At 46.8% G+C, this 25,030-nt stretch overlaps 8 protein-coding genes; 3 read left to right on the top strand and 5 right to left on the bottom strand.

Moving 5' to 3' along the window:
* Positions 1-2,072: 2,072 nt before the first annotated feature.
* On the bottom strand, positions 2,073-3,919 carry FFUJ_13190 (related to UDP-galactopyranose mutase; the record flags this gene model as incomplete). XM_023575844.1 has 5 exons in its annotated part: positions 2,073-3,119; positions 3,176-3,526; positions 3,584-3,664; positions 3,732-3,801; positions 3,909-3,919. The coding sequence occupies 5 exons, from the start codon at positions 3,917-3,919 to the stop codon at positions 2,073-2,075; spliced, it is 1,560 nt and encodes a 519-aa protein (XP_023429598.1).
* Positions 3,920-10,076: 6,157 nt separating this feature from the next.
* On the top strand, positions 10,077-11,476 carry FFUJ_13191 (related to triose phosphate/3-phosphoglycerate/phosphate translocator; the record flags this gene model as incomplete). XM_023575845.1 has 4 exons in its annotated part: positions 10,077-10,210; positions 10,285-10,352; positions 10,409-11,040; positions 11,093-11,476. The coding sequence occupies 4 exons, from the start codon at positions 10,077-10,079 to the stop codon at positions 11,474-11,476; spliced, it is 1,218 nt and encodes a 405-aa protein (XP_023429094.1).
* Positions 11,477-12,288: 812 nt separating this feature from the next.
* Positions 12,289-12,991, bottom strand: FFUJ_13192 (probable 60S large subunit ribosomal protein; the record flags this gene model as incomplete). XM_023575846.1 has 2 exons in its annotated part: positions 12,289-12,705; positions 12,929-12,991. The coding sequence occupies 2 exons, from the start codon at positions 12,989-12,991 to the stop codon at positions 12,289-12,291; spliced, it is 480 nt and encodes a 159-aa protein (XP_023429095.1).
* A 336-nt stretch (positions 12,992-13,327) lies between these two features.
* FFUJ_14909 (uncharacterized protein) lies at positions 13,328-13,558 on the top strand (the record flags this gene model as incomplete). XM_023575847.1 has 2 exons in its annotated part: positions 13,328-13,473; positions 13,528-13,558. The coding sequence occupies 2 exons, from the start codon at positions 13,328-13,330 to the stop codon at positions 13,556-13,558; spliced, it is 177 nt and encodes a 58-aa protein (XP_023429584.1).
* A 112-nt stretch (positions 13,559-13,670) lies between these two features.
* On the bottom strand, positions 13,671-14,468 carry FFUJ_13193 (uncharacterized protein; the record flags this gene model as incomplete). The annotated part of the gene is made up of 1 exon (XM_023575848.1): positions 13,671-14,468. One exon carries the CDS (start codon positions 14,466-14,468, stop codon positions 13,671-13,673), a length of 798 nt encoding a protein of 265 aa, XP_023429096.1.
* A 1,069-nt stretch (positions 14,469-15,537) lies between these two features.
* Positions 15,538-16,812, top strand: FFUJ_13194 (probable 4-hydroxyphenylpyruvate dioxygenase; the record flags this gene model as incomplete). The annotated part of the gene is made up of 1 exon (XM_023575849.1): positions 15,538-16,812. One exon carries the CDS (start codon positions 15,538-15,540, stop codon positions 16,810-16,812), a length of 1,275 nt encoding a protein of 424 aa, XP_023429097.1.
* Positions 16,813-17,230: 418 nt separating this feature from the next.
* FFUJ_13195 (related to transcription factor TFIIH chain p47) lies at positions 17,231-18,690 on the bottom strand (the record flags this gene model as incomplete). XM_023575851.1 has 2 exons in its annotated part: positions 17,231-18,071; positions 18,125-18,690. The coding sequence occupies 2 exons, from the start codon at positions 18,688-18,690 to the stop codon at positions 17,231-17,233; spliced, it is 1,407 nt and encodes a 468-aa protein (XP_023429098.1).
* An 859-nt stretch (positions 18,691-19,549) lies between these two features.
* On the bottom strand, positions 19,550-20,645 carry FFUJ_13196 (related to export control protein CHS7; the record flags this gene model as incomplete). XM_023575852.1 has 4 exons in its annotated part: positions 19,550-20,098; positions 20,160-20,435; positions 20,522-20,557; positions 20,616-20,645. 4 exons carry the CDS (start codon positions 20,643-20,645, stop codon positions 19,550-19,552), a joined length of 891 nt encoding a protein of 296 aa, XP_023429099.1.
* Between the last annotated feature and the right edge of the window lie 4,385 nt (positions 20,646-25,030).

Genomic DNA, 25,030 nt, shown 5'->3' on the forward strand with positions numbered 1-25,030 from the left:
GTATGCAGGATCTACGTTTGGTAGGCCGAGTGTTTGGTGGAACTCTTCCAGGACAGTGTGTAGGTAATTTCAAGACTGTCGAAGGTGATATGATGTCTATGACGGTAGAGGTTCGCTATTAAAAGGCATACGACGTATCGGAGTAGGCGAGGTCGTGGTAGGGAGTCTGGGGTAAGGAGGAAGAGTCCGTTGATCCTGTAACACTTGAGTGAAGAAATGGTGAAGTCAAATGCAGGACAACTTGTGTTAGTGTGTGGTGGTTACTGTCCCGTACCGTGACCGCCGAGCACAGAAACACAGACAGGGTGGGATGGAGTTGGTTTAGATTTGGGATGAGTGGACTTTCAAGGTTGAGGTGGATTCCCGCCCCTCCCCAGGCTTCCCCCCAGTGACAGAGACAACTATGTACGTGCTCCTTATTATGTACCGCACCTAGGTAACGGAGGGGTGTCGGGGATGTTTGTTTAGATTAGCAGAGCCGTTGGGTTTGCAACTTGGTTACTTTCCAGGCCAAGCAGAGACAGTCTTGATTCAATCGATACTTGAGCTGGACATACATATCTTGGGGGGTCAATGATATTCTCCATCGAGTACGGAGTAGTTCAGAACTAATTGGTGAGAATTACCTACCCATGTTTTTGTGTGCGCGCCAAAAGATACAGGGTCCAAGTCTTGTTCACGAGCTGGTCCCGTCTTGAATTAGTAGTGGATGACGGAACAGCAAGGATATCATCCGGTTTGACAGTTGGGCCTCGTACCCATCCATGGTGATTGGTATTGGTGGTAATAGCCCTGCCTCCGCTGAAGAAAGTGGACGCATCAAAGTGTCAAGCAGAACACGTTGTGATTCAATTCAGGGTAGGCATACATATCTCCTTCCACCCTGCATATTCAGCTTCCATTGCATCATCCAGCAGTTTTACCTGAGTGTACTGACTTGTCACCGTTTCAAAACATAATGCAGAAACAACTGTGCTCTCTTACTACAGTCATCGTTAACCTCATCTCACTTCCCCTCTCCGTCCCAGTAACCACGATCCCATTGACTTTATTGTTTCAGCCGAAACTCTACAGCATCTCCAGCGCCACTATTCCCGCTTTGGGCAGCCACAACAACTCGAGCTAATCTCTGGGTGCCTCTTTTTGCCCATCCCTTCTGTTTTGGCCAAAGTTTTCACCGAACTAGAAAATCTTCTCTAGTCTCGTGCTGTCAAGTTGAAATACCAATGTTCTGTTATAGCGCATCCACAACTTCACTCATGGTCTGCTGTATCAGAATCTCATTGTTTACGTCAATAAGTCGTGTGGGCTTCACAAAACCGGCTCATGCGCGATGGACCCTTGCGGCGCCGTTTATGGGGCAGCACAACCAAGTCAGCGCTTGTTTATTAAACTGATCCGTACCTAGGTAGGGTAGCTTTGGGCACGCATTCCCTCCAAGAGGTTTGAAGCTGATAGTAATATGATTTCTTTAGTGTAATTCCATTATTATCATGAGCAACAAAAATGAGATATCTCAACTACATTCTCGCATCTACCCATATATTGCATAACGCACATAGACTATGATGTAAGTGGCAGGGAATTAAATGTCACTGAAACATCAAGGATCCAGGAACCAATCACTGAGACAACAGTTCCGATGAAGAAGAGCTAAAACACCGAAATCCTTCCACGAAAAGAGATAAACGGCCCAGAAACGCTAGAATGGCATCAACGATGGAAACATCAACATCTTCTAAGCTCTATTGTATATTATGTATCTGTATAGGATGATCCGTTCATTTGTCTAACCCTAGAGCAAAAATCCCAGATCTATCTCTATAGTGTCGCCCCGCCTTGTCAAGCGGAATCCTATATCCATCCGTTCAGCTAACTGGAAATCTTCACCAGCAGCGGCCTTTGTCCCGTCATCAATCCTAAATTCGGACTCATCGTTTCCTGAGGCGCTAACTCGCTCTCCACAAAGTTTTCTTGTACACATGTCTCTTGGATATCAAACGTGCCCAATCATAAATTGCTCACGCTATACCTTCAACTCCATTTCCAATTCTGTTCCATTGGCTGTGGATTTACTGGGCCTTGGAGTGGCTTGGAATCTCCTTGGTGCCGTTGGTCTGAGGAGGAGCCACAATGAAGTTCTGAGTGAGGCGTCGCTCAGTGTTCTGGCGGGAGTTGACAAAGTCAGGATAGTTGAGTGTCAGCTCGACGGCACCGCTGTGGATGGCATCGACTGCCTCAACACCGAGCATGAAGGAGTGGTCCTGGTTACCGACCTCGTATCGCCAGCTGCCGAATCGACCACGGGAGAGAATGTCCATGGCCTCGAGCTTGGGGAGGACCTGCTTGAGGACGCCCTCACGCTCAAGGGTGGGGGTGGGGTAACCATGGTCGAAAGCACGGTGGTAAGTAGAGACAATCTCGTCCTCGGGCTTGATCATCTCGGTGTTGATGAGACCCTGGATGCTATCCTTGAGGAGGTTCTCAACATCCACAGGTTTCATGGTAGATTGGGAAACCTCCAGCATGATAGACCAGTAAGGTCCCTCCTTAGCCTCAGAAGTCGCAGGTTTCTCACCATTGGCAAGGTAAAGCGTGGGGAGCTTGGCATCTTTCTGAGGTTGGTTGTAGGGGGAGTAGTTGGAGAAGATAGTGGCACGGTAGAAGGGACAGTTGTCCTCGGGGAAATATAGCCAGCACTTGTCACCGATGCGCTCAGGGCGCTCGCCTCGGATACCGACACCAATAACATGGGTAGTGGAGTAGTAAAGCTGCTTGGTGAGGCTGACAAGCTCCTGGTTACCGAGCTTCTCGGCGAGGTGATCAACGGCCATGGTGTTGATGAGCTTGTTATAACCGATGGTGCTGCCATCGGCGAAGTAGGCAATCTTCTTCTCTGCGTCGATCTTGGTGACCTCACCCTGCTTGCCGAATCGCTTCTTCTCCTTGGGAATGGTCTCAGCGACGGCAATCCAGATACCACCGGTACCATCACGGGCGGGGAATCGGAAAGTAGCGTTGGGGCCCCAGTTACCAGCGACCTTGTTGAGGATAACGTTCTTGGTAACGAGCTTAGCATCGGGGGCAGCGACACGCTCACCGAGCCACTGGCATTGCATCTGTTGGTCTATCAGCACACTGACTTCACTGTTTTATACAGAATCTGTGGTCGTACCTTGGTAGTAGGGACGGCCCAGACCTTGTAGTTGTAAGGTCGCATGAAAATGTTGGCAATGCCCTCACCCATCATACGGACAATCCACTCATCAAAATCCTTGGGCTTGGTGTTGGCAACACGGCACTCAAGAGCAGAATCGATAATGCCCTCGATACAGCTGACCTGGTCCTCCTTGGGAAGCATGGAAATATTGTTCTGGAAGGGGTAAGGAACCCAAAGGCCCTTGTAGCGAACGTAGGAGATTCGCTGGTGGGTGTACCAGTCATCGTCCTTGGGGAGGGCTTCGTCGATGCAGTCGTCGAAGTACTTGTAGTGGGAGAAAATAACGTGGCCACCGACGTCGTACAGCTAGATCGATCGCATGGTTAGGAATATATTTGTCGAAGTTGGAAGACGACGACTTACGAAACCCTCGGGGGTGGTGTCAGTGCCAGCAAGACCACCAGCCTTGTCAGAGGAATCGACAATCAGCCATGAAGGGCCGTTCTGTTAACATCGTCAGCCTGTATTTCTCGGCTTCAAGGTGAAGGTGAAGGTGGCGGTGAGCGCATACAATGTGGTTGAGACGCTTGGCAGCACCGAGACCAGTAGGTCCCATGCCAATAACGAGGACATCAACGTTACTGCAAAGATGATAAATGTCAGCAAGAGGTCTTTTTGCATGAACAAACAGTGCCTTCTAGTATACAGAGACGTCAAGCAATAGCAAACAGGCGCAAGAGCAACTCACATGTCGGCCATGGTGGGGGTATTAGATGGAGCTGAAGAAGATGGATAGAAGACCGCAAAAGGCACAGAAATAAGCAGACGCGGACAACAATGAAGCGATGGAGGGGAGAAGAAGTTGTACAGAACAACAAGAAGACAGCCAGAAGATCAAAGTCTCGTGGTTGTTGTAGATATTGACCGCGATTGCAGAAAGTGAGGTGGCTTCAGGAGTCTGGCAGAAAAGGAGACGGTAACGGATCGATGGCGGGGCTAAAATTATTTTGGGTCGGGTCCCCTCGACCCTCCTAGCCTCCCTTAGTTGGGGCCCCACCCGCGGGCCCCTGATACTGTAGATGGTGGGTGGGCGTGGGTGGCCTGGTTCTAACATCGGATTGGATGATCTATGTGATATATTCTCTGGTTGTTGGTAGCACAATCAGGGTCAGAGTCATGATAAAGACGGGGACTCTCAGGAAAGGAGATTATTTTCGGTCCAGCTTGGGTCATGGATGTGTTGATACCGGATCTGCATAAAATGGCATCCTTTGTGGTGTGACTACCTCAGTGGATTAGAGATTATCTGCTGTGAAAGGCAATCTCACTGCCAGGTATTGACAGATCAACCTTGCCGCCCCAAGCGAGGGACTGAAAGATAGCCTCCACTGTCTATAAGGGTCTTTTGACGACCAGCCTGCCCTGTGTAGGTAGTCTCTAATCGTTTTCGACAGCAGAATACGAATATGACAACCAGCTACAGTGGTCTCAATATTCATATTGCATGGAATCTTAATCGGCACGCTATTCGGCCTATGCCTAACGGACACTGTGCCATGAATGGGACAATTAGCCTCTTTTCTTAGTAGCTGTCGGGGTGGCTCCCGCCGTGTCGACTCCGCCAAGATTCCGTCAACTCCAGTATTAGAGCAGCGTTCCGAGTACCATGAGGCTGATCTTGCATTAATCCGATACCTAGGTTTGATATATTTGAAACCCGCGTTCCCAAAATAATCAACGCGTTGCCAACTTTTATTGCTGCGGTTTGTTAGAATTTCGGACAATGATGGCCAACGGCATGCTTGCTGGTCAAAGATCCCGCGCGATGGATTCGATAATCTGTTGGTACTGCAAAGGAGGTCCACAGAGTCTTTTGCTGTAATTTCCTAAGATGAGGTGTAATTCAACGCTCCATGACAGATAAGATAATTACTCCCAAAAGCGTCTTTGACTGGACAATTGAATACACTCCCAGTCATTTTATGCCGTTGGCCAATCCAAAGCACGCCCAAGACCAGATCTCAATTTCTCTTCTGACCATCGCCAAATTAAAAACGAAGCCACAACTTGATGCTTATATCCGGGTTGGATCAATTGTATGTATGAGCATCATTCTTATTTGCTCGGCTGAAGCTTGTTAGACTTGACAAACAAGCTCGTGTTCCAGAATACCCGTGTTTCGTGCAACCCGAGTTCTTCGCAATTTCTTGCAAACAAATGTCAAGAAAATGTCACTGACTTTTGCTGACGGTCAGCCTGAGAAGCACACATGAAAATACCAATGTAATGTCCAGGGGTGGCTTGCTTGACGGGTGAGTGGGGGGATTCTAATAAAGTAGCGATGTACCTGTACAGTGTAGCGAATTCAGCTTTATCATGATAAGATACGGGATGTCCAATGATTGTCCAAGCAATTTCTACGTTCAAATCTCTTTAGATGGAGTCTGTAGCAAAAGAATGCTGCTAGCACGAAGCGGTCAACCGTTCTAGTACGGAGTAGAATTATACCTGTAGTTGGTTCACGCTAGTTGTTACATGCATGTAACAAGCTTTCGCCTCTCCCTTCTTTCTTTGGCCCATACCTCCGTTGGTCGAGCGATGATCGCGCCTATGGTTTCCATAATATCGGCTCATGTAAACCGACCTTGAAACCATCATGGTCAACATGCTGGAGCAACGAGATGAAGGGCTGGAAGGCCACGCAGAGGGCTTCGTAACCTTCGGTGAAGAAACGTCACTGGACCCAGATATAGCAAAGGATCAACTGGCGGTTTGTGAAGTGTCTCCACCAGGCACGGCTGTTCGATAATCTCTGACAGCATTGTATGGACTCTGAAACAGGAAGCAGATCAACCAGCCATCAGGATCGGTTTGGCGCTACGGAGGTAGGTTTCAAAAGTCTTTACTGGCCAAGAGGGATCGGCAACAACCCCTATAAAGTCAAATAGGGTATCCCTACTGATTTTATTAGTTATCTTCTATAAGTGATTTTTATACTATTCTTTCCCTCTTTAACTTATAAAAAAGATATTATATATAGATATTATAACTTAGGCTTTAATAGTAATATTAAAAGTACCTAATAGAGAAAGGAAAACTATAAAGTAAATTAACTTTTTTATTAGTATTCTTAAATATATAATTAATAAAATATATTTTTAGGCAATTAAGGCAGGCTTTAAGCTTAATAAGAGTCTCCTTAGACTTATTAACGCTTAATTAGAAAATAAGCCTTAATCTAGGCAGCCTTTAAAGTAATTTAATAAAAATTATAGTGCAATTATCGCTAAGGTTAGCTTAAATTAATTTAGTAGGAAAAAGTTACTTATTAATATTTCTAGTAAGCTTAGCAATTAGGGCATTAATATCTTAGCTATAACTATCTCTAGAATCCTTAAATTAATAAGATATAGAAAAATAAAGCTAATAAAGAAGCCTAAATTAACTACAGTAATAAAAAAAGAGTGCTTAAAATAATATATTATTTATAAAGATTAGACCCTTAAAGATTAAAAAGCTATAATTTAGTTAGATAAAACTTCTATAATACTTTTTTATTATTATAGTAGTTATTATATTTAGAGGCTACCTAAAGAGCGATTTTTTTATAGCTATATTTATAAGAGATAGAAAGGCTTTAGTAAATTTATATTTTAAGGCTGCTTTTTATATAATAAAAAGGGTCCTTTTTATTGTTAGTCTCTAGAAACTAAAAAGGAAAAAAAGGAAGCTAAAGCTATAATATAGGCAATAAATAAAGAGCTTAAGCTAATAATAAAAGAGAAATAGAAGCTTAAAAATAGAATAAAAAGGCTAAGGCTTTATAATCTATTAGATAAAAAGCTTAAATAATCTTAAAAAAAAGCTATAGGTAAGCTAATAAAAAAAGGGAAAAAAGGCAATATTAACTAATAGCAATACTATATAAAGACCTTAATTTTAAAATTACTTTCTTTTATAAAGAAATATAAAAAGGAAAGACTAAATACCTTTATATAAAAAGATTAAGCTTTTAGTTATAAATACTATATATAGCAGCTTTTATATAACGCTAAGGGAGTTTAAAGATTTCTTTAGTATTTAAATTTACTAGATTTAAATGCTATTAAGCCTATCTAGCTATAGATAAAAAGGATAATAATAAAAAAAGGTACCTTAAAAAATAGAAAGAAAGCTATTTAGAAGTAAAAGACTATATAGAATAACCTTCTATAAGAGAAGATTTAAATATAAATTAAGAGAATTTCTATATATATTTAGAAAATTATAGCTTTAGAAGGTAAAAATAAGTATAAAAAAGGCAGGGATAAATTAATATAAAAATCAATATTTATAGGTACTAACTCTTTTGCCCCACTTAGCGTAATTTTAGCGTCAGCAAAGACTTTTGAAACCTACCTCCGTACTACATATTGTTTTATCAAGAGCCAACCGTGCGTGGCTTGCAACGCAAGGCTTGCCTCGCGGGTGAGCTCCCGCCCTCTTCAGCCTGGTCTTGGCTCGTTGTGGCATGGATTGTTACTCACAACGGTAACATATCGCTCCTCTCCGCACGACGTACGGGATTTGTTTCCAGGGGACACCAAGTAAGATACCTCATTGCCATTGTTTGCTTTCTTGAGGATGAACGTAATGTTCTTAGTAGATGAGCTCTAGAGTTGGTATCCACCATGAGCCAGCTTGACATGGTTACAGGGACCCCTTATGGGTTTCCAAGGATTGGTATATTTCCTCGGCTCGGTTTGATATCTCACTGTGTCTGTCTCCGTATATTCTCTACATAATACATACCATGGCTTTGGCACGATCAAAATGGGTCCTTGACCCCCCTAAGAATGCTTAACTGAAAGCCAAGTTTGGCAAACTGGGCCGTTTCTTCAGCCAGGGTGATAGACCTCTGGGCCGTCTCGGCTGGATCTGCAGATGTGTGTTGAGATTCTGGTTACGTTTACTTGCCAAGCTGGATCTCCCGATTAACTTGTTGGAGACATGACATAGCAACATGTAATGTTTACTTCAGGTGGCATGCTTTCCTAGGTGAGGATTAGACTTTTAACGCGTCTCACAGTCTGCTTAACCAGCAACTGAAGTTCTAAAGAAAGAAAAGGGAGCAAAACGAGGACAATAATTCGAGGTGGGTTGCCGAAGCTGTCTGGCTGTATGTAGTTACGTACGGAGTATAACCTACCTACCTAGTACCGACTCTGTATAGTACCTTGGAGGTTATAAGGTCAACCATTCCGTGCTGCGGAAGGAAGAAAGAATGCTGTGTGTTGAATACCTGCCGCTCATGGCCAAGGTGCAAACCGAGACGAGATTAGAGTGACGCATGTTTCTGGTCGAGGAGTATTATACGAATATAGACCGCGTAAGTGAGGGCCAGACCGTCAATGTCATGGGAATGCAAGAATGAAGCCTCGCAGTCTGAGGAATCGATAGACCGTATTAATTGCCTCAAGAGAATAGCTTGTGAACTTTAAGGAACCCATATATTATGTGAACCACACTTTTCTTATTTCTGGGTTTGTTTCTTTTCCTAGACAGGATCTAGATCTTCCCCGATAGTATTTAGACGAAAACGTCCAAATTCGAGATGGTTTCGGCAGTTGGAGGTTCGCTCAACCGGGGCGGGGTGTGAAGTCTCCATCATTGACACTTGACAGTTGGAGACTGTGAGGGTAGATGCTGAGCCGACAGTAGTCTCGAAGACAGATACTCTCTTCTAGAAACTGACAGCTATTAAAGGAAGAGTGCTGATGGAACGGCAGAACTACTCAATCTAGCATGCGTTTGTTCTTTTTGTCCCTGGTTTAGGCCTACGACTCTACACACAATAGGTAGTTAGTATGTATGTATGTAGAATTGAGCCATTCAGCCACAAACATTCCTCCCTTGAACTTTCACCACCATCATAAAGTCCAGATTCGCATCGAAATGCAGTAAGCGCACAGTGCGAAAGACCCCTCAGCTTATCTGGCAACGAAAATTGGAGCAACGTGGGCGTGATGATTCGCCAGGCTTGGCTCGACCGTAACTAGCGGATGCCCCTGAATAGAACAACATCAGCCAGTTCCTGTTGCAGCTACCATGCCTGTACATAGTACCTTGCATCCCTCCAGCTGTTGCCCCTGTACACGCGTCAAATCAGCTTTTGCAGGCTTCGGGTGCCACACGGCTGGGGGTACCAGTACCTGAGCATGAGAGTTGTCTCGTTCCCGTCATCCACTTTGTTCGTGTTCAACTGGCTGAGGGCTTATTAGTGCTAGTCAGTCACTGCAGGGTCGGCCACCTGTGCTGAACTTTGTGGCTCCTCCACTAATATGCATCAAAATGCCAATTTCAGAGGGGAAAACCCTTCCATAATATTTTTCTGATTGCCGCGCCTCACCCTTGATCGATTCCTAGCTTGCCTTGCCTCCAACCAAAATAACAATAATAGCCCACATCACACCCCTGGATGAGATTTGGAGATCTAGTCAACATTGCCTATTCCCCTTTTACCAACTAAAGTACCCTTCTTCATCCCTCTCGTTCCCTTTTTCATTTCCTCCCTCTCTCTTCTTCTCGACGACTTCTTGTCTTGCTGCCTTGTTTCTTCAGTCTTTCTCTTCGCCTTATCCCTTGCGAAACCAGGCCACCTTGAACCAAAGCCCAAGGAGATCAACCTCTTTTTCGCCTTTTTTCTCTTCTTTGAGATCTTGTCTCTCCTGGGCCCCGCCAAATTGCATATCAAGCACCCCTCGCCTTTTCCGATTCTATTCCATTACAGGACTCGGCTGTCCGTCCGCTCGTTTGCGCGTCCCCCCTAAAATCTGTCTTCAAGGGGTCTCTTATCTACAACCACGACGTTTCTCGCCGACAGCCTCAACCATCTGCAATCGCATCCTTTACATCACCAACAACCAGATTAATCATAATGTCGGCTGACGAAAAGATCCGCGTCTCGGGCGAGACGCCTCGTGCGACCACTCCTGTTCTTCCAACGGTTAACCCTGGTCTCGAGAAGTCCCAGTCTGCTCGCGCTTCAGTTCATCCTACTTTCTATGTTATGTCAGTAGTTTTCTCGATTATCCCACGAAGTGACTTGACGATGCGCCAGAACCGTTGCTAACCACATTGTGCAGTGCATGGATTGGTTTTTCATCGTCCGTCATCTTGTTCAACAAATGGCTTCTCGATACGCTCAACTTCCGTACGTTTTTCAACATCATTGTATATCTGCTCCTTTGCTGACATCTCGACTCCTAGGCTACCCCGTCATTCTAACGACCTACCACTTGACCTTCGCGACAGTCATCACTCAAATTATGGCGCGATGGACTCCTTACCTTGACGGCCGCAAGACCGTCAAGATGACAGCTCGCGTTTACGTCCGTGCCGTTGTTCCCATCGGTATCTTCTTCAGCTTGAGTTTGATCTGCGGAAATTTGACATATCTGTACCTCTCTGTTGCTTTCATCCAGATGCTCAAGGCTACCACACCCGTCGCCGTTCTCATCTCTGGCTGGATTCTTGGTGTTTCTGCTCCCAACCTCAAGCAGTTCCTCAATGTCTCCGCTATTGTTGTCGGTGTCATCATTGCTTCCATGGGCGAGATTCACTTCGTCACTGTTGGTGTGCTCTTCCAGATGGGCGGTATCATTTTTGAGGCTCTGCGACTTACCATGGTCCAGCGCCTGTTGAGCTCTGCTGACTACAAGATGGACCCTCTCGTCTCTCTGTACTATTTTGCTCCCATTTGCGCTGTCATGAACGGCGTGGTTGCTCTTATTTGGGAGATCCCCAGGTGCTCGATGGCCGAAGTTTACCACGTTGGTCTGTTCACCTTCTTCCTTAACGGTCTCTGCGCTTTCTTGCTCAATGTCTCTGTTGTATTCCTGGTATGTTTTCCTTGGAAGTTGCTACGCAACTTGATACTAACGAGTTGATCAGATTGGCAAGACTTCTGCTGTCGTCCTCACACTCTGCGGTGTTCTTAAGGATATTCTCCTGGTCATTGCCTCCATGATGATCTGGGGCACCCAGGTTACTGGTCTCCAATTCTTTGGTTACTCCATTGCTCTTGGTGGCATGGTCTACTACAAGCTCGGCTACGAGCAGATCAAGGGCCACATTGCTGATGCCAACCGACAGTGGGCTGAGTTTGGTGCTCGCAAGCCCATTCTCCGCAAGGTCACTATCATCATTGCTACCGCTTTCCTCATCTTCACCTTCTTCGGTGGTCTTGCTCCCGGTTACTCCTCAGAGGTTGATCCCACCAGACTGGCCAATGAGGTGTCTAACCGTTTCGGCATCAACGATGCTCAGCACGTCTAGAGCTCTGTATTATACGGTCTCAATGTGAAGCAAGACCCGAACGTTTAGTTGACGGGGTGAATGGCGATCTAAGGAACCTCTTTTCTATATCCGTTATTTCCTTATGTATTACGCCCAACCAAGTTATTGAACTTGGTCCGAATGTGTCCACAGTCGGATTGACTTGGCGCACTTTTCTGTGGATTGGAGACTTTTTGATATATTCTGTTTGATTGGGGAAGGGAGGGTCTTATGAAGTGTAAAGCCATAGAGCTGGGCGCAGAGCGCGAGGCAGCGGTCCCATGCATGAACCGCATCACGAAAGGTCTAATTGATGTGTAACTCTAGACGGCGTTTGGCCATAGACATGTAGAAACGAAACGGTTAAGAAAAGCCTACCATAACAAAAGTTCATTGATCTATCGTCTCTCTTTCATTTCACCGGGCTCTGCGTTTGTGTGCGTCTAATGTACGTTTTGACGGTAAATTTTAATTCATGTTATGGATTTCGTAAACCTCGTAGACGTTTAACCGTCAAGAAAAGTCCTAAAGGTCTATTCAACACCCCATTGATGGCATCAATTCATTGAACGCCGCCAGTGGTATCCTTCGGTCGGGACAACACGTCCGTCCGATCCGCGTTGTATATTGACGCTACAATCACGCGGCAAGTAGAGATCTGGTTGTGTTTTAAGAAACTTCATATTGAGCCCATAAAAACCGGCGTTCCTTAGTGCCATCGATGCTCTGTACATCCCGCCAACTCCCTAACCGTGATGGAGAAACGATTCCTTTTTTAAAACTCTGTGGTAGGTGGTTAGCAACGCTCTAATTTATGTAAATCCCAAGAGTACTCGGCGGGCTTTCATGCAGCTCCGCTCGAGTGGTATAGCGCAGCGATGGGATAACATACTGAGAGGGGTGAAGAACCAACGGTTCTTGCCGCTGGTGTATCGCTCCTCGAGCACCTTCTTGACCGTCTTCTTGGCATCCTCGCGCTGGGAAACCTCCTTGAAGGTGTCGTTGGAGACGGCGCCCTTGAGGCCCTCAAGCTCCAGGGTGTAGCGAGTGGGCATCAAGTGGTTGTAGTTGATGACCTTGATGAAAGGCTTGATCTTGTTTCGCTTCTCCTGGCGGGTCTTGGACATGCGGCGGGTGATCTTGGAAGGGTATCGCTCAATGCCGGCAACCAGGGCGTGACCGAAAGGGTGAGGCTTGTTGCCGTTGTCAACGGGCTGGATGATGACAACCTAATTAAAGCAATCGAGTCAGCGAAATGTTTCCTTGAAGAAAACGACAGTCAAGATCGGCTCCCATCATAGTATTCCTGCGAGTTCTGCGCTCCGCGTCTTGTCATATAAAACACAAACGACCTCTTCGTTTCAATCCCTTCCCTCGACCCTATCTTGCTCGGATGCCGCAGAACTCGGGAAATGCCATAGAATAGCAGTATAAAATCTGTCGAGGTCGTACCTTCTTTCCGGCGTATCTGCCGCGGGTGATGATGGCGACTCGGCCGACCTTGAGGAACTTCATCTTGTCCGGCGGTGTGTTGTCTGCTGGTTAGTGAAGTTGCGAGGAGTTGTCAAGACAAGTTCAAATTACGCACCAAAATATTTTGTGTGGGCTGGTGGCAAGCGAGACCCAGCTAGTCACATGACAAGGTTCCTTCCATTTTTCGGAGCGTCCTGTGTGAGGGGTCCGTGCATGAGGACCTGCCCTGAACTTTTCGAGGCACTCATTCTGTATTACCTAAGCTCCAGTCGTTGGCGGCTCCAATTGTATGGGTGGGTGGGAGTTAGGCAAAGCTCCTCCATTGAGCCACCTCACCTCCATCATTGTTCATGTACTTGATAAGATAGGTATATCACGATGCCTGCACCGACATATATAATCTCCCGCGCTGCGGATCCAATTTTCGGAGTTTTGATTGGCCTTTCAGCCGCTGCAACCAGAATCAACCGTGAAGAAAAGGACAAAGGTCAAACAACTCAACAGACTCTTGAAGCTGCACGACGGTAATCCCACAAATGATTAGCTGGCAATAGGATAAACACTGATTAACAACATAGACGAGTTGGACTTTCTTCCAAGTCTTCGTAATCATATCTGGGCTTGCTTTGGCACTTGAGTCACTACTGGTTTTGCGAACTTCCAAGATGATAATGGCATGTCAAGCCTTTTTTGGATATTCTATCTCATTATATACATGCAATTAGTCACCAAAAGATGGACCATATTCCTTCTTCATCGCTTCCCGAACAATTTGTCCGCAGAGTTTGGCCGTTGGGTTGACACTCACGGCCAAACCCTTTGCAATTGGATTTCCATACCTCCCACCAAATGCCAGGTCTCGAGATGCGGCACCCTCAAAGTCGAGCCTTTCCCATTTGGATTCTTCAAGGGTCCCATCTATATCCAAGGAACGACTAAGCATTAGTCTGGCTGTTTTCAGATATAATGCAGCTCTTTGGGTGTGAGCCATAGACAGAGTGCGCGCGACCTGAGGAGAAATAGGCATGGTTGGTGATGAAGGGCTGAGGAGTGCGATTGACGTTTCGATATCGCTCAATGCTGTCACAACAGCTTTTTTCCTTTCCGCCTGGGTGGGTGACTCTATTAAGGGTGCGGAGTTGTCCTTGGTATCGGAGAGCATCATCGCATCTCCGTATAGTCGCCTGAGGATCTGTACACGGTTGTTTCTGGCGCTGGCGTAGTTGGGATACTCAGCGATGATACTCTCAACCGCCGAAAGGCTTTGCTGATAACCCTTGACAGCAGCGTCTTTTACTTCTTCAGATCCAAGACTCTTCAACTGGGTTTCAAGTCTCTGGATGGAACGAATTATGTCTCGCTCCCCCTCGACTACTCGCTCATATATCGTGGCATCTGTAATGTTTGGGTCCCGTGGTAATGAGGAGTCGAGAACGATACCAGCATATGGGTTTGACTCCGGATCCTTGATTTTCTCGAGGATATTGATATCGTGTTTGCTTAAGCATACAGATGCCATTTCGACTGTTGTCGAGCAGTGGCTGGACAGATAAAGATGACTCGGTGATTCAGTTTGAGACCTGCGATTCTGCTATTTGGCGAGAACGATAGATTCAGGAAACTACCTCTGGAGGTGTAGATCTTGGGACGTTCGGGATTTGATGTGACGTGTTGAGCGACAGACATGGCACTGAAAAGGGTTGGCTCAGGGTTCTAAATACCATTCCTGCTATGGGTATGCTGGATAAGCCGACCTGCTTGAGAGGCGTCTCGGCTTTAGCGGGAGATGATCGATGCTCAGGCGACTAGTTCCTCCATTGTCGCGCATCTCTCATCCGCAAGGATGTTTCGGCCGGCTTTGCTGCTGACAGTTCCGCAGTCCATCACAGGGCATGTCGCCATAGAGTGCTTGTTAAGCCGTATTGGGACTTCTGGAAGATGTCGGCCAATGTCGGCTTGGGGCGGCTGGCGCCGCAACGGGACACTCGGCCGGGGAAGTTCCGCAGTGATAACCTTACAACCACCATCAACAACCTTCGGCACTACCGCCCTTGAGATCGATCAATTGGGCTCTCTTGGCTCTTTTGATGATATCAATCAGACCGCCGTCTGACGCGGAAGCCCCGCGCGTGACCCTTAACCCTGCCATGACGGGCATGGCTTTGCTTTCTTACACCGCAAACCCCATTGGTTCCCAGTTTCATTGAAACTCTGAAAGCCAACGAGGATGTTACCGATGGATATGACTGGTATGAGCTATCTCCTGCTTATCCTGGCAGACCTGTCTTGGGCCGTATAATGCCTTCTCCAGGCGGAGCCGTTCCGTGTGAGAAATGACAAAGAAACAAGCAATACTGTTGCTTCATGGTTAAGCCGGGCTTGAATCAAATTGGGATTTCTTACATATATTCGTCTATAGCCCCCCATCTCATCCATAGCCATCAGCTCAAGTCAGTCAACAATTTCCTGCATACCTAGCTTCTCGAAGCCACCACACGGAAACAATTCGACCCTAAAATACAAGCCTCAAACAAACGTTTACTCTATTCTGATATCAGAGACTCATCCATCAAACCGTCTGTGTGTCAATGTCCCCTTCTGCCGTCACCAACTCCCCTCCTCAGCAGGCAACTCAGCCTACTACTATTCCTATCACTTCTGCCCTCGACCAAGCAGACAACACTTTTGCGGTTCAGCCGCCCCCTAACTTCACCGGCTATGACCACATAACCTGGTGGGTTGGCAATGCCAAACAGGCTGCCTCATATTACACCAATCTTTTTGGCTTCAAGCCCATCGCATATAAGGGACTCGAGACTGGAAGCCGATACTTTGCCTCGTATGTCATTGAGAACAACGATGTCCGCTTCGTTTTCACCTCGCCTCTGCGATCAGAAGCTCATTTCCCAGACGACGAACCTATCTCCAAGTCGGACCGAAAACTTCTCAAGGAGATGTACGCTCATCTGGAACGCCATGGCGACGCCGTGAAGGATGTTGCCTTTGAGGTCGAGAATGTCGACGGAGTATATCACAAGGCGGTTCAGGAGGGTGCTATTGCTGTTCAAGACCCCAAGGTCAGCAAGGACAAGGAGCATGGCTCCGTCTCCACAGCCGTCATATGCACATATGGTGACACCACCCATACCCTCATCTCCCGTCAAAACTACACGGGACCCTTCCTCCCTGGCTACCGAATCTGGAAGAAGCACAGGGCCACTGTGTCTCTGCCAGATGTTCCCCTAGCCCGCATCGACCACTGCGTTGGTAACCAGTCCTGGAACGAGATGGACTCGGCCTGCGCTTTCTACGAGCAGTGTCTGTCCTTCCACCGTTTTTGGTCTGTAGACGATTCACAGATCTGTACCGAGTTCTCAGCTCTGAGCTCCGTTGTCATGGCTTCACCAAACAACATTGTTAAGATGCCCATCAATGAGCCAGCTCTCGGCAAGAAGAAGTCCCAGATTGAGGAGTACGTCATCTTCAACTCTGGACCTGGCGTCCAGCATATTGCACTTCTAACTCCCGATATCATCACTGCCGTCTCAGCCCTACGCGCTCGTGGTGTTGAGTTCATCGACGTTCCACCTTCATATTACACTGACATGCGCCACCGTCTCAAGACAGAGCGTCGCAACTGGGAGCTCAAGGAGGAATTTGAGACTCTTGAGCGCCTCAACATCCTAATCGACTACGATGAGGGTGGTTACCTGCTTCAACTTTTCACCAAGCCCCTCATGGACCGACCCACAGTCTTCATTGAGATCATTCAGCGTAACGACTTCGACGGCTTCGGCGCTGGTAACTTTAAGAGCTTGTTCGAGGCTATTGAGCGTGAGCAAGCTGAGCGTGGCAACCTGTAAAAGGGTTGTCTCTGTGATGGGGCATATCAATGAGGGGAAATAAAAATTGCGTCACATATGCATATACATAGCCCATATTGCATGGGGAGGATTCAAGGATAACCAAAATTTCGTTGGAGCATGAGACGTTTCTGATGGCATGTCATTATTTCAATACTGGACAGCGATACACCACACCAGTGCCTACAAGCCATTTGCCCACGGGATATTTAGACTGAAATACAATAGAACTTGACAGAAACTCTAGTTCCTAATGCGTCGTTTCCAGGTCGTTATGTGCGATGCTTACTCACATTATTTACGACATGGATGAATGTTGCCTCTTCTTTTGTTTACTCCTGGGATAACAACCTCCTTTCTCTCTTATCTTAAGCTACACATAATGACACATAGTTTTACACACATATAGTCTCAACCTCTATGTCATTACAACATCACCGTTGGTGTATGCAGCTGTGCCGTTCGGCTCACCCGATGAGGCAGCGATATCTGTCTTCGATAGTAAGCTCTGACAGCCCGGGCAGTTGTGGACAACCTCATGGGCAAAGACGTCGCAGTCGATGCAAAAATGTTGTCCACACACTTCACATGCATATCGCCCACTTTCACTGACGCCCTTGGCTGTCTTTGGTGCGCCACTGTCTTCTCTAGACTTGTCGGGTGCTTTGCCCTTTGGTGGCTCAGGGAATGGCGCTAAGCATGAGAAGCAGGCTGCAGAGCGGTTGGCTCTAGTCCAGGGCACCTCGACCCAATTTCGTAACGGGAAGAGATGATGATATGAGCGGGCAAGGTGAGTCGATAGAATAAGGGTAAGGTCACAAGCTGGACACTCAGCCGGTATGCGGCACACACGAGCGCCACAACGGGTGCAGAGATATCCCTCTCGGAACGGCCGATTATGACACGCGCAATAACTTGTAGTCCCGTTAGGAACAAGTGTCCGAGACGGGAAGCCCATCATGAGAAGACTGGCTGTGCTCTGTTCCGCCGTGCGTGTCACAGGGGGTGTCGTGGCTGCGAGGAAAAGTTCGCGGAAATGGACCTCGTCCATCGCGATATTGTATTGTGACTCATCACCGGCATTCGTTCGTGAGCACAGATCAGCGCAAATAGCTACCTGGGCAGAAAGACCGACAATAGACACACGTATTCGATCCGTTATCAGGTTGCCAATGGTTTCATGAATATCGCCGGGATCGCTGGATAGTAATGCGCCATAGATAATGAGTACTTCTCGTGTGCCGTGAGAAGGCGCATGGCTACAGCAAGTTAGTTTGACTGTTTCTCTATCGTGGCCCAATTAGAAACTCACAACAGAGCTCCTCGACACATCTCCAGAGCGTTCTGCAAGCTTGGATTGCCTTGGGGATCTTCGTTCTCCAGCCCTTTTAGCTTTTCCAAGTGTTCTGTCGGGTTTCCTCCAACATCGCTAATTCTCACAGCAACTCCATCTCGCATACCAATGATTCCTAGTTGCGAAATAGGATTTTGTTCAAAGAACTCTCGCACGAAGGCTGCCGCATAGCTCAGCATGAGACGATACCTTGTAGGTAGCAGATCCTTCTCTGTCATAGCGAAGGACATATCCAGCACAAGCACCATATGTCGAATGATTCCTCTTTGTAGGGGCGTCGTATCGCGTAGTAGTCGCTTCCGCTTCTCAGCCTCAAGCGCTGTGAGACTTAGTATTCCATCTTCTTCCTCTGGTAGATTCGTCTCCCAAGTTCGTTTCGAGACTTCCCATGCTCTAGCTGAGTCGCCTTTTCTCGACTTGGCCGATTTTCCTTTCGCCGCTTGAGGATCGTCGTCTGTGACGCGGTGATCCATGAGATCATCGTCCGACATGTCGGCGACATACTCGCCGTCAGAGTCGGCCATGGTTGTGGTTGTTTGAACCGTGCTTTGGTCAAAAGACGAAGAGGCCGAGAGCGGATTTTGTGATAGAATCTATTTATAAAGTCGTAAGCAAGACGATGGCTTGCTTAGGGAATAATGTTAAACAAGAGCAGAACAATGAAAATGTTGATGATGGTGACAGAATCAAGTTCACAAGGCTGAGAGAGGTTTGCAGCCTTGCCTAAGAAGATCCACTCTTGACGTTTTAGAGTTAATCGTGTAGCCAATCGCAGGAAGAAGCTTGGTTTCGGTGTATTGTGGCGACCGACTGTTACAATACCTACTAACCTATGACAAACATCGACATAGCATGATAATCACATAGCTGATATTGGGGCAGTGTTAGCTTAACAGTTCATCCAATTTTCAAAAGGATTTCCTTCAGCTTTTAAATTAACTTCGATTTCTTATGCATTAGTCGCTCATCAGGGTATAACTTCGAAGTCGAGAACTAATAAATACTATATCCAAGCTGGCGTATAACAGGTTATTCCACGACAGCACGTAGAACCATACAACTCAACAACCGTTCTTAGATCCAGGCCTATTGGCAAGACTGCAACGCGATCCTCCTTCCATATCTCACCATGATTCGCAGATAACTCTTCATGTAAATACCCAACCACCGGTCTATGGAGTTGCGTCGCATAAATGTCCGTACAACCCAAATGAAAATCAACTTCGTTTTACTCCAGAAAAAAGCGTATTCGTCAACGTATGTGCGTCGTTCGACCGTGAGCTCGGCCGCCGAGTGTAATGAGGGATATCGAAACCGAATAAAAAAGATACGCCACTAAACGCCGTCCCAAGAAAAATACCACCAAAATGCTCATGTACTGCATCAGGGGTAGGTGTTGGTGACCGGCATGGGCCAGTCGTCCTCAGTAATACTGGACCAGAAAACCCAGACCATGATAACGGATAACAGGGTGAAGAGCGTCTGGAAAAGGGCGCCGTCGATCTTTCCACTCGTACCGTCGCAGATATACTTGCTGATCGCGTAGTTGAAGACCTGACCGATGGCGAAAAGAAGAGCTGCGGCGGCAAGATAAATCATAGGACGCGTCTCGCCCAAAATTCGAATTACAAGGATAGCCTCAAGAACAAGGAAGGCGACGAGGAGGATTAGAGGGACAAGTTGGTAAAGGACGTAGAGGGCGATGTTTCGGTTCCTGGGAGCATCGTAGCTATCGTCCCAGTAACCAGTCCACGAGAAACCAGTGTCGAGGGCGATATAGCCAGTTCCAATAAGCAACAGAAGAGCCGAGATGGCAATTAGAGCCATCGAGAGTGGCGTTCCATCGTCGATGATCTGGTATCCAACAACGGCATTAAGCATTAAAATCCAACATGTGGCAATGATCATGCCAATATGGATAGCAGAGAAAGCCTGATCTTGTTAGCACACTATGTAGGGAAAGAGAATCAGCAGAAAAGAGTCGCGGTCTTACAATTCTCACGGTGCTATTCAGTGGAAACTCTCCTACTGAAAAGATCTCGCATATGCTGATGATGATGTAGCCGATGAGAAACATTTGCATCTCCCTTCGACCAACGGCAGCCCGCTTCTTCTCGGATCGCAACAGGAGAAAGACGGCAGTAACAATGGCAGCTCCGGCGAGGAGGATTGATCCTAAATTTCCAAGATGTCGCCCTCCGCTCAGGGAGATACCCGTGAGCTCGCAACCTCCCCAATTGCCATTCTGATCGTGGTTCTGGGATAGAAGCTATTGACGATCAGTAAGGTCCCCATTGTTCCAGACTCCACATGACGAGGTATGGCGTAGGCAGTAGGTAGGAAGGTCGGACATACATTACAGACTGGGAGAGTCGAATCTCTGCAAAAGTCCTGTTGCACATAAATTAGAACGTGAACTCTGTTGAACAACAGAAAATCGAGGGCGTACATGAAAATTTCCAAATTCGGTAGACCCCATTGTGATTGCGGATGCGAAGCTCCTTGATCAAAGGGGGTGCATCCACAAGCAACCACAATTGGGGAGAGTAGAGTAGGTTGAGTTCGAGGTTGGAGTCGGCCGAGCAACAGAATTGCAGACAAAGGAAATTCGGGAGGACGTTTAATCGTATAGGTTTCGTCGGATTTTCGTACAGATAAATCAAAGATGAAGATGTAGAGTAGAAACAAGGAAAGAGGATTTTCTCGGCCCCTGGTCAAGCGAGTGTTCGTGCGGTGGTTGACTTGACGGTGTCGTTGCTAGGACGGGGCTGCGGGTGGCTGGTGGAACGACAAGCTGTAATTTCGCGGTGTGTCCAGCTCCTCAATCGAGAATGTAGGAGATTTGCGACAAAGCTGGAGATGCTGCGGATAACAATTAATAACAAATTGGTTTTGGTGAGAATAATTATGATGCAAGATGCGATATTCAAAGCAGGTCAGATCGTGACGTTCACGGGCTGATTGATACAGGAAGAGATGGTTGGCGTACACACACGCACGCGAAAGAGAGGCGGCAAGAGCCAATATAACATAACGACCTCTAGCAGGTTTTTGGGTAGTCTCAGCGATGGAGGACACCCAGTTCCAGGGTCGCATCACATTGAAAGCCCCGTCTACGCCAGGCCAGGGCAGGCGAGCAGGGAGAGACTCAGCAGGGTTTCCTTGGATGGCAAGTTCCAATTCGTTCCGTTAGTCAAGTTCGGTAGCCTTGGCCCGTGTTCCCTACCTACCTTAGTACCTAGGCGCAAAGGTACTTCTGCTGATGACTCTCTGTTTCTGCTTCTGCGTCGGCTTCTGCATGTTGTGTTGTTAAGGTGGCCCCACGCCAACCTTACGCTCACGGGCATCAAGATGCGGCCTCGCTATTCCCCGGTCACTAACTAAAACGCAGGTACCTACTGCTAAATGGCCGCTGAGTGGCTGCTGTAGCGGGCTTTCGAGTAAACGCTAACATATTTGTAGTTAGTGATTGGCTCGGATCATCAAATTGCGATGGGCCACGCTTGATGAAGCCGGGGTCAATGAGATTGCTGTTGCAGGCATGAGGCAACCTCTTCTCGTGCTCTGGGTCGATAAGCTTGTTCACAAAATGCATGGTCTGTTCAAGAGGGAGGGACTGAAGGGTGGAATGGCATCATATTGAAGTCAAGTATCCAAGCCTAGACGAGTCACAGGTCGAGCTGTTGTTGAGTGCAAAGATTAGGCAGACAAGGTTGTAATGGAGACTCAGATAACGAAAGCCATGTTTACTTTCTTTCTTTGTACTATGCATTCTTGTATCGGTGAATAGTACCCAGACTGGCATAGGGCTTTGATCTCTCAGCGTCACACCCCACCAATCGACAGCAAGTCTGGAGGGTACCTCATAGAGATGTAGAAAGACGCCATGCAAGTCACGATGTGGGTGGTAGTCAGTGCATATGAACTCATTTACGATGCAAACCAACCACTCCTCAATTTGATCTTAAAGAAATCGATTATAGCGTCTATTTCTGGCCTGCATCGGCCGTTGTGCATCGCGGGCTTCTGCATCTCATGGTTCACATCATCATTGGTCTCTAACTTGAGTACTGATGCCCTCAAACTTGACGCTAAATACTGTGTGAGGATATTGAAGGCGGGTCGTAGTGCAGCCGTTTCGTTTCACTCGTCCAATTGCGGCCTAAAGCAAATTACAGTCTTGGCATTGGCTTTTTGGTGGCGCTTTATGCTCAATGCTCAAATCTCAATATCAATGATCCTCTCTAGCGATGAATGACCTGCATGATTCTTGGTGCGAAGCGAGACGACTCCCTTCGCCTTTACCCCGTCCTCTGCCAAATGGCCCCATCCCTCGCTCCATGTGAAATATAGACGTTGGTCAAAGCCCTATAAAACTGATGCCCTGCTCAATATGTGTTCAATTATTTTATTATACATACAGTACTTGCCCTTGGCCCAACGGCCCATGTCTCCCTTGAGCTGCTAGCACGTCTCCAAACTTGGAAGCCCAAATTGCCAAGAGATTTCTGGATGCCCGCCACAGCCGGCCAAGGAACCTGTGCGAATACAGAGCTGCTTCGAATTCCAACTCGTCCGTCGTTGCCACAGCCTTTTGGAGATCGACAACATCAGCCACGTCGCACATGTGGCCCACATTCTATTCTTGCTTCCAGCTTCATCGATATTCACTCCAGTTTCCTGCTTGAGTAACCTTTCCACCATTTGGGCTGAATCCAGACCCTGAATCAGTAGCTTTTTACATCAGCGTGCAGCTGAGCGCTGAGTTGGTCAGCAGCTAAACTTCTTTTTCCCTAGTCGATCGTCTGTGCCAGCAGACCCTGCTTTTGTTTCAGAATCACGACAAAGTTGCTTCATCAACTCTTGGAGACTTCTAACTTCATACTGCAATTGGTGCTTCAGGTTTTCAACGTCTTGTTTCAGGCCTGTTTTCAACACCGCATTGCGTATACCGACCTAGGGGTCCAAGAAGACTACGACACCTTTGTACTCCGTAATTACTGGTAGGTAGGAAACAATAACAACTAGTTAACAAGAATGCTAAGCTCAACTGATTTATCATATAGTACCCTAAACTCGTCTAAATAATTTCTGCCACTTAGGCTCCAAGTCCCTTACTTTCTTGCACCCCGTAGATACAATCCGTATGTGCTACATACTAACCCGGAACTTACCAATGTGATGATCCCTTGAGAACTAAGGTCTTTCATGCATGTGGCGCAGCATCATCCATGCTCGTTATCTTGTGGCTGCATGTGGTACACCTTACTCATCTTTTTGAGGTGATGCCGTTGCTATCCGTACAAGCTTAATCAATCTTCCTGAGTTTGACACGAGTAGGGGTGACGACCAAGGGGCGAGTATTCTCAACTTCCGGGAACTAGCTTTCCTGTCCTCGACAGCCCTCGACTTCGGTACCAGCAATACTATCATTGAGTGCCATGTCTATTCGTAGCTGGGTCAGTATAAGTTCAAGGGATAATTTCTGTGTCAGTCCGAAGTCTGAAAATCTAGTCTTATCTAGCCAGCTGGTAGGCATTGTATCATGTCAGGTACCGTAACAACTGTACACATTATCAGCTTGAATATAATTATGATGTTCATGGAATTCTGTGACACTTCGTGCAAACGCAAGAGTGCGATAAGACAGGTATAGGGTATCCTACCTGAGTACATAGCTCAACTAATAGGCATTACAAAAATGAAACTTACGAAGTTAAGCAGAACATGACTACTGGCATCTATATCGGTCTGTCCTGATGGATGTCTCGCGTGTGAGGTAGTACTCATGGGGGCTAAGATCCTTCATCCAAGTTGCGGATCCCAAGTGACGAGTGCAAATGATGACAATGGAACTGCAACACACGTACGGTATTTCAGCCAGTGATATTTTCAAGCAAACTTCCATAAAAAATGGGCTAAATTAGCTGTCGTAAGGGTCGAAAATGTCGAAAGGTTGGCTTGAAGGGTCAACTGGAATGATAGGTATGCCAGAGGGTCATGGATGTGGTTATATCAACTACCACTAAGTAAATCCTACGAGAATCACTCAGGTCCTATACGCCCCTTATAAAACCAACGCTTGACTCAATTGTACTGAAGCTACTGAGAGCGAATGGATACATACATATTGATAGAAGACGTTGAGTGATACCAAGTTGCGATTTCCAGCTCAACCACCGCTACCCAAGATGCACATTGACAAAAAAGCCGAATACAGAAGGCAACAAACACGAATGTGCGTGCGAAAAGATATCTTGGGCTATTTGGCGTTAGGCCTTAATTATATTTACTATGAGGTTGGCGGTATTTCCTCGTTATAGAGCGCCCCTATTAATGGAACATATGAAGGCAAGAACTACCACGAGCATGCAATGAACGAGTAGCAAACGAGACGAAACACGAGAATACCATGAGGCATCAAATTTAACCATATACGTGAGGTAGGGGTTCCTACTTCACATGACTCAATTTCCTTCCAGAGGTCCAAAAACACCATGACCCATCCGCAGGCAGCAAAGGCCCAGGCAGTTGCTTCTGCGACATAAACATCAGTGACCACCCCAACCCAGCTACAAACGTCGCACAGGAAGATTTATCAGAGATTTTGATCATATGTATATACCGAAGCTATTTCTGGTACCATAGGATCCTGTTATTCACGTGATTCATGTCCGTGAGCCTGCCAGACCCAGACTTGAGTGAGCCTATCAACAGCCCAACACAAATGGCATGGAAGGCTATATTGGGCATTTGGAGCTTGAGGATGAATATATTACATGAAACTAGAATATATCGTTCTTAACCTCTTCTCAGAATTGATAGGTCTACTTTACTTACGTATTACATTCTTGCTCTTGTTGC

The sequence above is a fragment of the Fusarium fujikuroi genome, chromosome FFUJ_chr04, assembly GCF_900079805.1.
Source record: "Fusarium fujikuroi IMI 58289 draft genome, chromosome FFUJ_chr04".
Lineage (NCBI taxonomy): Eukaryota > Fungi > Ascomycota > Sordariomycetes > Hypocreales > Nectriaceae > Fusarium > Fusarium fujikuroi.